This window comes from Scleropages formosus, chromosome 12 (assembly GCF_900964775.1).
Source record: "Scleropages formosus chromosome 12, fSclFor1.1, whole genome shotgun sequence".
Classification (NCBI taxonomy): domain Eukaryota; kingdom Metazoa; phylum Chordata; class Actinopteri; order Osteoglossiformes; family Osteoglossidae; genus Scleropages; species Scleropages formosus.
Window position 1 is genome coordinate 11,126,806 of NC_041817.1, and position 13,351 is coordinate 11,140,156.

The 13,351-nt window shown below is 43.0% G+C and overlaps 1 protein-coding gene across 4 annotated transcripts in view; it reads left to right on the top strand.

The window, feature by feature from the left end:
* Window positions 1-986: 986 nt before the first annotated feature.
* The window catches only part of bin3 (bridging integrator 3), a 43,282-nt gene continuing 30,917 nt past the window's right edge, over window positions 987-13,351 (top strand). For 2 of the 4 annotated variants that reach the window (XM_018744119.2, XM_018744120.2), the window contains exons 1-2: window positions 987-1,097; window positions 11,678-11,726. In XM_018744119.2, coding sequence (XP_018599635.1) covers window positions 1,090-1,097; window positions 11,678-11,726 — 57 coding nt within the window. In that variant the 5' untranslated portion in view covers window positions 987-1,089. Of the gene's footprint in view, window positions 1,098-1,473; window positions 1,542-11,677; window positions 11,727-13,351 lie in introns of those variants that run through there. The other 2 variants (XM_018744122.2, XM_029256796.1) reach the window with 2 other exon arrangements.

Genomic DNA, 13,351 nt, shown 5'->3' on the forward strand with positions numbered 1-13,351 from the left:
TTAATTTACCCCAATGGTTACTTGGCTCTTAAATTTGTTGTAATGCAAATGTTTCGTTTTTAATGACTAAAGCATTTGAATAAAGAAAATGAAAAGTTGTATTTGTGTACCATTTGCACTGTGATCAGAAAAGAAAAATATGACAGTAAATATATCGTGTTGCTGACAATCAATTTTTGTCTGATTCATCCTTTTTATAGCAATTCATAATTTGTTTAAACGAAGCGCGAGAAGATTAGGATTGTTAACTGGCCTGCGGTAGTTCACGGCGTAAAACGTTTTGAGAAACACCTTAAGCCGTGACAACTTTCGGGCCCGATTTTCATCTGCTGCAGCCTCGAGTTTTGCTCCCTGGCTTTGCGAACAGGAGACCCGCCGGGCCACTGGCTGCTGTAGGCAGCTCTCGTGCAAAGTGCCGTGTGTGTCCGGTCCCCCGCAATCACTGTTCATTTCACAGGTGGAATGTGGCACTTCGGTCCACTAGCACCTTATTTATTCCATACATCCAGTCTTTTTCTTTTCTTTTTTTGTTGTTTTTTTTTTTAATTTTTTTAAATCAAATGACACATTGAATCTGCACATTTTAGGCATATATGATTATATGCATATGACTAACAGATACAGTGAAAGGGTTCATTCTGTAACCAATTGTCACACCCTGGCCTTCTGGCTTTTATTCCTACTTGTCTCCTTCCACTATAATATGAATTATTAAAGAAAGGAAAAGGGATCACGCAGTATACAATTAGATTAAAGTGTTGCGCACTCAAAAAAACGTTTCCACTGGAATCACTGGCTGTAATGTCGCTTTTAAATTTCTCCCGAATGCAGAAGGAAAGCCCGTCTGCGCAACAATTCACACGCGCGCCGCTCAAACGCTCGCTCGCCGGTCACGCGCAGTCGCCCCGGAGCTGGTGCAGCGGCCTGTTCGCTTGCCGTAGTTAGAGCGTGACCTTTGACCCCCTGGATGAAAACCGATTATTCCACTTCCTGGAAACTGCGCTGCGGTCTGTCTATTGTGGGGACCAAGTATTAATGAGGCCGGTAAAAGTGTCTTAGTATTAAAAGTGCGTTAAAAGCGAGGGCGACATGAGCTGGTAAGTGTTGTTAATGTTTTAAGTCGTGTTGTTTGGCACTTTGCTGGTCATTTCTATGACGGCAGTACACAGTTTTTTCGTTGGTGCCGCGTTTTACATTTAGCCTGTTAGCTTGTGTCGAAACGGTGAAGCCGAAGCAACGACGTCGTCGTTACTCAAATTTGTTGCTTTCGAACTCTGGAAATTGCTAATAATATTATCATTATCTCACAGAAGTTTTTTTAGCTACGTGCCGGAGTCGTAAAACTGAGTTGTAGCGAAACACTTACTAGTATTCCATTATTATAAAATTTGGGGAGATGTATTTTCTCAACTTCATTTCCAGTCACTCACTGCTAAAAGTACCATAAAAACTCCTGTTTCCGTTTATTAACAGTGTTTTCCGCGAAACCAAGAAAACCGGCCATTTTTAAATGTCTCTGTCTGAGCTTGCACTCACTCCCTGTAAGTATCTTTCAACAACAGTGCCACTGCATGACTCTTGTATATGATCATGTGTGACAACTTTTTGTCTATGGCATGTGATCCTCATCATGTATTGTGCCAGTTTGCTCCACGACACTTATATGGCCTGTGATTATGGTTATTAACAGCCCTTTGTTTACCTGACACATTTGTCAAGGGGGACTGACAGTGTTAATGAACACTGAAGCGATTCACCTATTTATACATCAGCAGGGTATTACTGTTTCAATTCTCGATTAGTACCTTAATCAGGGCATCACAGCAGGAATGGGGTTCGAACAAATAACCTACAGGTTGCAGGACAACGGCGCCAGATGCTTTTTGTTACTTGTCGTTGATCTGCTCTCGACTCTCTGCGACCGCATAGAGTCCTTCCAAAATGCCCACCAAGTTGTGTCTTTAGTGTCGAAGGGGTGTGGTCATTGACCGTGTGATCCAGTCCATCCTCCCGGTCGTTCCCCCCACCCATTCATTTCCAAGCAGTACAGTTTGTTCCAGGTAATCCAGTATTCACATGCCATCTCATAATTTGTCTTTCTTATGAGGGTTTTGGTTTCATTTGGTCCAAGATCCATCTCTTTGTTTTCCTGGCTGCCTATAGTATTAATTTCAATTCAGTTTGATTTAATTTTGTTTTTATAGAGCGGTGAGACAGAGCACTGAAAAACAGGATCTGGAGACATAATACAAATAAAAGGTCGATTGTACATTAAATGACTACAATAACTATATTAGGTATTAAAGCTATAATTAAGCCAACTGGCCATGGAGGAAAGGAATGAAAAAAAACTCCCAACTGAAAGGTAAGGGGGGGGGCGACTCTGGGCATTCAAATTCTCGTGGCTGCCCACCCCTCTTCCGGCATTCTAGATAGAAAAAGACTTTTAAGCCCATTTAAACAGCTATTTTTAACATTTCTATGGTTGCTATATGCTGATAGATTCATGAGTTGTTGCCCCAGTTCACATTTGCAGAGCTTCTCCATCAGGGCATGCGATCATCAGCTTCCATCAACATGGAGTGCTGCTCTCATGGCCGGTCTCCTCAGGTCTCGTTGTGTGGAAAACATTGCTCAACAGAAAAGAGTTTCCTCCAGCATCACAGTTCAAAGATTCTGTTTTTTTAAATCAAAGTTTCACATCCAGGATAGAAAATCCAGAATTTGAAAAAAATCCAAGTGCTTGAAAAATTCTGGTCTTCATTCTTGTGGTTATATCAGTACTTTTATGAACCACTTCCAGATCTTTCATTACAACTATGTCAAGTGCTAGCTTTCAGCATACCTCTTGACTGCTAGTTCCATTGTTGGTGATTATTGATCTTAAGAGTCAAATTGTCAGACATTTGTGTTTTCACCATCAATGTTAAAAATAACTGTTGTGCCACTGAAGTGTAATTCTTTGTAGAATCTTTCAGTGATGTGGTTTTCACATTGGCATCTTTCGAAGTAGGTGCTCTGAAGATGTACTTCTCTGTTTTTCGGTCTTCCTAAAATAGATTCATATGGAAAATTGGGATACACAAGGTAACGTCCTTGTGCAACTTGAACTTTTCATGAGTTCACTTTTTATATAAGGACACCTTTATAAATGTACTACAAGGGTGGATATTCGTTCAGCTTTTAGCATATGTAATTGTAGGAGTTTTAGTTTTCAACCTACCCACCATCATTTGGATACAAAGCATGGCCTGGCTTTTAAAGTTCTGCAGTTGTTTCAGTTGTGGCACTGGTCACATTTTTCATCCTAGCACATAGATCGTTTGGAGAGCAAACCTTTGTTGAGCATATGTGGTTTTAACATGCCCTCACAGGAGAAATTTAATGGCAACAAATCTGGGGAGCTCACAGTGTTCTTCCAACAGTTGATACAGATTTCAGCTCAGCTGGCCAGAGAACACAACTGACCTTTTCTTCACTAGAAGCTGTTCAGCATGGTGCAGGGTGTTTTATTTGTAAAATAAAAGAAATTGGATTGAATGAATCATTAACAATTTTTATTTGTATTGATAAAATCCCCCCCATTGCTTTTTACAGATGGGTTAAATCTTACTAAAGTTATGTGAATTTCAAAGAGCACAGGGACTTTATTATACTTGCAAGCGCTAATGTGTCACTCGACCAGGAATGTAGTCTAACATGAATATTTTGGTATTGCAGCAGACAACTAGGTGATGGCTAAGAATTGTAACTTGTGTCGTCTGTCCTAGTTATGTGACATGGTAAGAAAGCTTCTGGAAGACATATTACAGGTTGTAACTGCGTAAGCCTAAAGATTGACAGATATTTCTTAATGTTTTAAACCAGTTTTTATATTCTGTATGAAGTTTAAAATCCCAAATATTTTTTCTTTTAATATTCTGTGAAGGTAGTTTAATTAAATTTAAATGATTCCATAAGGGATTTGACTAATCTTGATCAGCCTTGCTCTTCTGTTAGTAACTTTCTGATGTCCTGATAATTGTTTTCTCCTATCCTATGAATTCAGGATGTTTTGTATTAAACCAGAGGCTTAGGGGATTAGAATAACCACGACGAGGAGAAACCTCTTACATTTCAGTAGTAGGTTGCTCAAACTGCTTGAAAATGCCAACCCTTTTGCAATGAGTCATTTTGTATGATTACATTTTTTCAGTGTAGGCCAAATTTATTCTGTGCTAATTTGGATGTTCCCTTCTCATCGTATCTCACGCAGCCTGAATTTTCAACCCTCATTTGTGTCAGTGGTTTCAGTTGTGTAACAGGTTCAGTTTTGCTGTCACCGGCAGTCAGACCAGGCCTTAGCAACTTCCAGAGCCAGGGTACAGGCATGGCCGATCTGAAAAGCATCAGAACCTGGAGCTCTCGAAGACTCGAGTTGCTGGCCACTGGTATGGATTGACTCTGGCCTCTTAAAGAAATGTTTCTGCCCTCCGTATCTTGATGTATGTTGACATGAGTCATAGAATCGAAAAAGCTGTTTCAGCAGTTGCTGCATTGTTAGTGTCCTCCATGTGGAATGGAGAGTGGAGGCCTGCCAGGTTGTGCGTATGGTCACAGCGATGGCAGCATTTTGCCCTGTTCTTCCCTGTAGTGCACACAAGGGGAGTGATTCATCTTGACATTCCAGTGCAGGGTGCCCAGCAAAGCCTGCGGAAGCAGCCCAGGTCGCAAGGAGCCATCGCAGAGGAAGGAGGGGATCTGTACATGTTGCTTGTTCCTACCATCGTCAGTGCATACGTCTACCGCTGACCCCCATTTACGTTCTGGTAGGAAAGAGGGGGGGAAAAAGGAAAAAAAAACAGAATAAGGAACAGAGAAGCCAAGATGGTGTCACACAAGACAAGCCTTGAGAATGAGTTGCTGGCAGCTTGCATGTCTGTCTGTCTGTACAGCCAGCCTTTAGGTCGGGGTGATGTGATGGTTCAGTCAAAGAGCCCCTTTATGGGCTACAGTGCGCAAACAGTTCCAGCTAGGAATTTACGCTGGACCCAGTGACGTGAGCTCTTGGACTTGAGGTCAGTGACGAGAACAATCGTGTGTCTCAGACCGGGCCTCGGCCCACAGTGATAAAAACCTCCGTTGCTGATTGCTGATCAGCTTGAAAAAGCAACAGTTTCTCACTACCTCTGCCTTGTGGCGTCATGTTCACGGACCATCTCCGTCACTGTGCTTCACAGTCGTCTCAGGAAAGAAGAATGTCGAAATTGTTGCCCGAGGTCTCCCTTGTGCATTTAGATTCATATCTGTTTGGGTTAAACGCCATGTCACTGCATAGCAGAAGTCTTTGTCTCTGTGCTAATATCAAATATGGAAGTCTTTCAGTTTAAGGCCTTTCAGTGAAATGACAGCTCATTTTTTTCCTTTTCTTTTCTTTTCTTTTCGCTGATGGCTGTAATGAACTGAGTCCTGAAGAAACATCCATCATTTCTTTTTCACACATCTCATATCCAGTTAGAGCTATGATGCCGAATGGACAGCATGACACTAATGCCAGTAGGATTGTTTGTGATTTTGGCATTTGTTTTTTAGAGTCAATTAACCTTATTGGTGGAACTCAATATGGAGTTCTGAAATGTATGTGTGAAAAGGAGCAGTCAATAGTGTGGATTTGATCTCAGCCAAACTGTGGTCTTTTTGATATGGCACTGTGTTCTGCAGTCCTTGAACAAATGACTGTTCTGGTAGGTTTATAAATATAAAACCTTGAATTTTGCAATTAATTCTGTCTTTAGCTATCACTAGCTGCTCGTCCAGTGGAGGGTTGCGGTGGTCCGAAACTGTCCTGGAAACAGAGCGCATGAGACAGGGAGCACCCTGAATGGGACACCAGTCTTTGGCAGCTCTGTGTCAGGTTAATCTCTCTCTCTCTCATAGACACACACACACACACACACGCACACCATCTCTAAGGGAAACTTGGAGTCACCAATTCACATTAAAGACATGTCTTTGGATTGTGGGTGGAAACTGGAGCACCCAAAGGAGACCCATACGAACACAGGGAGGATGTGCAAACTCCACACAAACTGGGCCCTATTCAAACTCGCAGCCCAGGAGCTGTGAGGCATCAGTGGTACCCACTGCGTCACCTTGCTGCCCTGTGATGCTTGGTGTAAATGTGATATTTTTAGCTGTCCCCAGCCTCTACACCAGACTGCAGTCTCCCCAGTAACCATCAAAGGACACCTCACACAAGACGCCAGTCAGATTTACGCTCGAAGAATGGACGTTTATTCCGCTGTCTGAAACTTGAAAGTAGTATTTCTAATGGTACTACTAGAGACTCCTTTTTTGATTGGCTGATGGCTACCAGCTCTTGTGGCTTCCTGGCATTTTAGCTGGCATCATCCACACCCTGAAAGAAAAGGTATGAAGTGATAATTTATTGTCCTGGACATAAGCCACCCCAAAAAACAGGATTATGACTGCCATCACCTGTTCATCTTCCCAATCTGGCACAATGGACTGCACAGTACTTGTGTGTAACAGCATCCTGGGGTTTATGCTCACTCTAGACACGAGAACTACATACTGCTGATGCGTTTCAACCAAACAAAATGTGTCAGATACTGTTTGGTGGCCTGACAGAACATTACACTGGCATCTCTTGTTTTGAGTCGAGAATTTTCAAAGATATGTTCCAGGTTATTTATCTTTAATTTTATTTTATTCATCACTCTGTTCTTGAAATTTCATGTCCCGTGAGTAAATGGAATGATGTCTGTGTCATGTACCTTATGTTGTTTAGAACTTGATTGTTTATCACACTTTTTGTTGTAAACGTGACTTGGGAGCTACAAACAAGTCTAATGGATTTTTGGTCCCAGTTTTGTCTGTAAATTGAGGATCCGCTGGGCTTTGAAAGTAGAACCTTTGTGTCTGAGTACGGGACATGCAGGTTTGATGACATAAATGTCATTGCGTGTGAAAGGCCAGTAAGAAGTGTGATGAAATGGTTTCCCGGCATTTTTAGAGATGAACTTGAATAAGGTGTGTTTTTTTTGTGCTAAGTAATTAATGTGTGATTCCAGTCCACTCACTAGCAGATTTTTTTTTTTTTAAATTTTTTATATATAAAAATCATCTGCCCGATTAAAGGTGAAGACATGTTAGTCATTCCCTTCTGTGTGGACGCTCAGGATCCAGAGAAAATACTGGAGGTGCCCACAGTTTGTGGGATGGTAATGGCTACAGGGCCATAACTAAGACGGCAACCACGGAACAACTTATCACTTAACGCAAACCCGGAGTGCTTTGTGCTCAAGTGTCATACTTGTAATTTTTTTGTTGTTTATGTTTTAACTTCTTGATGTTCAGAGTAAGTTTTCTGTGAATGGTTGGACAGGTTTGGGGGCCTGAGCTTTAGGGTTAGGGTTTTTTTTCTGTTCTGGCTCTGAGGTAAACATCCGAGATGGCACATACACCTATGATTAGCTGATTAAAAGGGCAAAGCAACTGCCTTGGACATCCTGTTTACCTGCACTGGCATGACCTACGATGTGCTCTTTTAGAAACTTGGTCCATGCCCTTACCTCGTGCTTGGGCATTTCCAGGATAATTTGGCATAATTATAGCTACGCAAAATAGTTTAAACGCTTAATTATTGTGAGGAAAATTGGAAATGGGGAAATCTCTCAGAAATAGGCTGTTGAATCATTACAAAGTGAATGTTTCCTCCAGTTATAGAACATCTCTAAAATGCCTTCTTAAAAAAAACCACTATTTTCTTTGGCTTTTGCTCGATCTACAGCAAGATACGTGTTTTTCTTGCCAGTTTTAGCCTTGCTTTATTTGAGTGCTTTTTCATAACACTGATGTACGTCATACACATGTAAACACACAGATATAAAAACATTACTGTATGTAGTGTATTCTGTTTTTCTACACAATCGATCCCCCTCAAACATACATTGTTGACAGATTCGGCAGTGTACTTTTATAGGATATTTCAGATATCAAGACAGTAGCGACGACTGGCTATTTGACAGTGAATTAATCTGACTGTCCTTGGATGCACTTCCTTTGAGTTAAGTTATGTCAGTGAAGAGCAGTAATTGCATCCAGAGCTGTGGGTTTATTTTTGTATTTACTGTTTTACAGTTTGTTGTTGAAATCAATATTTCTAATAGATTTTCCAGGGCAGCACAAGTGACCACAGTAGCCATGAGCTCATTAGATGCTGTAGGTTAATCTGTGTGGGAATAAATAGGGAAAATATAGAAATAAGCAAAGAATATGTAATACTCGCATTGCATGCATCTCACCTCTATCTGCATTGCACGTTGTGTCAACTATCATGAGCAACCAAGTTGTGCGTGTCGAGTTTTATGTTTTTCAGTCATTGAGGCCAGAAGGTTGTGTTAAGCCGTTAAATGATAAATGAGCTGATGTGTTGTACTCGGCTGTGTGAATACAGTGTCGGTTTGGCAGTGACCTCTGTTCTCGTGGTGTTCATTTGTTTCCTAAGAAAACACACCTTCTGTACCAACGTGAAGTATTCGCTTATCAGCGCAAGGCTCGCAGCTACATGTTTTCTTCCTGACAATAGAGATGAAAATACTGTTACGTATGTTAAAATAAATTAAGATCAAGCCCTTATCTGTGACAGGTGTGTGATTGCTGTTTCGACAGAGGCACTGGCACACACTCTCGGTGCAGCGCATTGGTACAAGTATGAATCACCCTCTGCCCTTGAGGAATTTCAAGTGGGTGACAAAGTACTTTTCCATGATGGTATTAGCGTACAAAAAGTATGACATAGGTGAATGTAGTTTTCCTCAGGAAACGCAACTTTTCAATCCAGTTGGTCAAATGACTTTTTATTTTTATCGACCTTAAATACTTTTATTTGGCTTGGACGGTCGTTAGCTGTGTCACTGCTTTAAATAGAGCCATGGAGTCGGTAAATGGGCATGGTGACAGCGTGGTTAAGCTAACTTTAACAAAGTTTAAATCAGCCCGAGGAGAGGAGAGGCATGGAAGGGAGCACCGCGTCCCTTGGTCTGAGGAGTCTGGAGTCTAATCTGGCTTCTTTCTAGAGGCATGATGGGGGTCTTGATGAAGCCGCCCTCACAGTGAGCTGTCACACAGCTTGCTGGTACTTCCTCATTGCACAACATTGCCCAGCCTCTCACCATTGCCATTCCATCTCATTAGTCTACACACCTTGCCTCTGACGCTGCCGCCTCCTCCTCAGGCATGACAGGAGCAGCCATCTGTCATTCGTCTTGGATATTATTAGTCTCACGTCAATGAGTGTTTGCAGGCACCCTTAGGTCGGTCATCTTTCTCACAAATCCACCCTCACTGTAGTGATCAGAAAGCAACTTATCACATGGAGTAGAACGTGAAAACGGTTTTTCGGAGCTCCGTCAGGTTTTTTTGATCTCTTCACCCAGTGTAAAGTCAAAAACCGTATAGCCATTTTGGATGGGGAACACACCCTGCACGGCTAAGGCTTACCCGTAATTGGAAAGTTTTGGATTTCCTGCAAGATTTTATAGGCTTGGCTCTTTGTCACATTTGAACTGTACACCACGTGGCCTATGAGTTTTGAAAGCCACCGTCCTTTAAATCGCTGCTAAGGTGGGAACTATTTCTTTTATTTCCAATATTGCTGTTGTGTTACCTTTTTACAAAAGTACATCATATGAAAACTTTCTCTTGTCAAACGGGATTTCTGGGGAAACCAGTAGTTCAGTGCAAGCACTTTTCGTTAAGGCATGACTCCGTTGCCAGTGGAATCATAGATTTGACGTCATGTGTCAGTCGGGCAGGGTGCACCTTCAGTTCTGCAATACTCCTGGTTTTTTTTTTTGTTGGAAATCTCTCTGACACTCCCAAACCGTTTCCTTGCCGTGACCATCACGAGGCCTACACAACTTTCTCTTGGCTTTTGCAATACTCTTTAGAAGTTGTGTGGTGTGTGCTGGCCTAGTGAAAACATAGCCAGTGCAGTTTTCAGTGTTTTGCAGTCCTGCTGCATTGAACTGCTCTTCCTGTCATTAATTGGGATAAATGAAGTACCAGGAGGAAGGAGGGCACCTAGATGTCCATGAGAATAAGAGACGATTGCAGCCTGGAAACATATTATCCTGCTCTGTGGAACAGCAGGCCTGTAGCAGTAGACTCCTAAGAGCTGGGCCCTTAGGGGATCATCAAACCTTGCAGTGGGATTGGTAGTGGGGTATACTGTGTACCGCGGGTGCTGCGGTTTCTAGCTGAAACAACCAACAGCACTTGGTGTTTGCAGCATATGGGCCAGACTGGGGGGCCTGAAGGCTTACTGGGGGGAGGACGTAGTGGTTGTGGAGGAGAGGGATGTGGGGCAGAGGGGACAGGCACTTCTAATTAGTGACATCCGCCAGCAATGGGAGCCAGATGTGCAGCGTGGTGACAGGAAGTGTGCGGGGACCGCAGGCTGCGCTGTGGCAGGGCTGGGGTTAATGGAACCTGGACAGTACAAGATGCTCCCTTGCTGGTGCCTTTTCTCTTCAGAAGCCCTTGCTCACTTGTCTTCAACTGCAGCCTTAGGATGGCTGAAGTTTCTCGACCATTTTTAAAAACGGGCCTTCCACAACAGTGAACTGAAGTTGCTGTAGGTTGTAAGTCTCAGAGTGTGCTTTGCTGCCTTTTTTTTGTGGGGTTGTGTTTACATTTGCATTTATTTGTTTAGAGGAAGCTTCTCTCCAAAGAAGAATACAACTGATTATACAAAGGTGCATTTCATAACAAAGAGCTTCAGAGCAAGCAAGCGATTATCAAAGCAGTTTTTCCTCATGCCACCTTTTTTTGCCACCTCACATTACCCAAGTAGCTGCATGTAGAATTGAGAGTCAGATAGGACTTATGAAGATGATTGAGACAGATGGTGCGATGTAAATTTATGTTGCTATTGGGAGATGTGGAGAGAAGTGGGTCTGAAAGAGATGACTTTTTGATGCTCTTCTTGAACGCTGAAAGGCATTCGGTAGTTCTGAGGGAAGAAGGAGGCTCACTCCGTGATATTGGAACCGAAACAGGCGACCCGTGGTCTTTCTGAGTTTGGACCCTTTGAGAACGGGACTCTCGTAGATTTCAGGGTGCAAGTCCTTCAGCTCTGGGTAACCATACTTTTGAACTTGATATAGGCAGCTACAGAAAGCCAAAGGAGAGTCAAGGAAGGAAGATGCATGTGTATTTTGGCAAGTTGAGCGCAGCTCATGCTGCAGCATTCTGTATCGGCTGGGGAGGCTTGATGGCAGAAACAGGAAGACCAGACCAGACGGGACAGGGCAGGCTTGCAGTAGTCCAGGTGGGATATGACCATGACCTGGATCTGGAAATGGGTTCAATGTGGAGTGGTTAAATGGACATACTGCATTTCCTAGTTCTGATTATGCAGAAGTGTTATTTCACCTTGAAATTAATACATGACTATCATAGTACTGCAGTAAATGAAATATTATTGTGGCTCTGTTTGATTTTTGCTGGCCAACCTCTCTCTCAAGTTTGTGAATGTGATAAACTGGATTGAACTGTCATCAGGAACATCTTCTCACTTGTCGCAATGACGTATGGCACATTTAGTCACTTGTTTGTCATCGCAGCTTATTTATTTTTGACTCATGGTATTTATTCACGTTATTTTGTCTAGGATTCCATTCAAGATTGGACAACCGAAGAAGCAGATTGTTTCGAAAACGGTAAGCTGCTTTTCTATAATATGGTAAGCTAGTTCTTCATACTGCTGTTTAATCTTTTTTCTCAAAAATATATTTCATTTCACTGCCACACAAACATGTATGGTAAACATTTTAGTGTGCTACATATATGTATGAATTTATGGTTATGTACTGTATACACACACGTTTACATGGTGGTTATCTTTCTGCTGCTGCTTCTAGAAGTAGGCTTCAGAGTTCCTTCGTAGATTTGATTACCCCTTCTAATGAGAGAGAGTGAAAGAATACAGCTTTTGGGAACCTGCGTGTTGCCTATAAGTTGAGACTTTTGCTGTGGAATCTTGTTGCTGGACATGTCCCAGTTTGACTTTTATCAGATTTCGGTGCTGCCCCGCCATTCCCTGTGTGGTGGCTTGGGCCGCTGGTCTTCGGTTCACCAAGGGCCAACCGCAATCGTGGCTCAAACAACCAGGCTTAGACGTGAAGGAATGCTGCTGCCTGCACAGGGCATGGAGGGCAACATCCGATGGGTGGCCTCTGCTTTTTACTTTTACTAGTTTTAGACATGATCATAAGGAGGAAAAAAATGTGTGGCGTTTTTACGATGTTGTTCCTTACATAACCTTCGGTGTTATTTTGTACCACTTAAATGGGAGAGTCCAAGCTGTGAACTAGTACCATAAATTTTGGGGACAGGGCCTCTATGTGGGGAAGCGTAGCAGGCAGGGCCGGCGTGTGGGCGCTCTCTCCGCTGGGGTAAACCACTTCCACTCCGCCGGAACGGGCTCCTGGCTTCCTGTGACATCAGAGGCCTAAGCCCTGGGAGCGGGTGGGCAGGCAGGAGGCCTGGCAGCCCCTCTGGAGCTGCTCCAGTGACAAGTTGGCCACTTCCTGCTCCAGTGTTTGTTTATTGCAGATCCCGCAGAACCTCAAGACAGGAGCCCCCGCTCCCTTTGACCCGGCCGCCCCTCCCGGCAGTCCGGGCAGCTGGAGCTGCAGCGCTGGCACTTAGGCAGGACCAAAGTAGAGAACTGAATGAGCAGGAGGCCGAGCGAGAGCTGCCTCAGCAAGCGCAGCCAAGAACCAGTGCATAGCTCCATACAGTGGCAGAGAACTCAGACATGAAGGCTGCTCGTAGTGGGGACGTGTTCCATGTTCTCATTCAGAGTATAAGAAAACGCCTGTATGCTCGGCTGCTTAGTTTGTTGAACCGGAAAGGCAAGATCATGAATGGGTACATCACAGAGATGCAGCAGATCGGAGAAAGCGCACGACGCCTCTCCAAATGTATGACATTCCTGTATGCAATATGCAGTGAGAGCACTCCGTTCACAGCTCTGGGCTGAGCTTGGTAAGGACCAGAGTGGAGACTCAAGAGCCAAGTTATTGCTGTACTAAAAAGTTTAGGCTTTTCGGTCCTTGGGGAATTGTACCAGTGGTTAAAAAAAAAAAAAAAATTACACACACATATATTTAGAACTGTGACGAGATCTGATCATTTTAAGTATTTGCCTGTTCGTTACTGTGTTCCCATGCAAAGAATATTTCCAGTTATCCATGAGAGAATTTCTTTCAGCAGACAAAAAAAAAAAAAAAAAATCTTCTGTTAAATACTGTCTTTCTGAGATGAAATGTTTACAAAATAA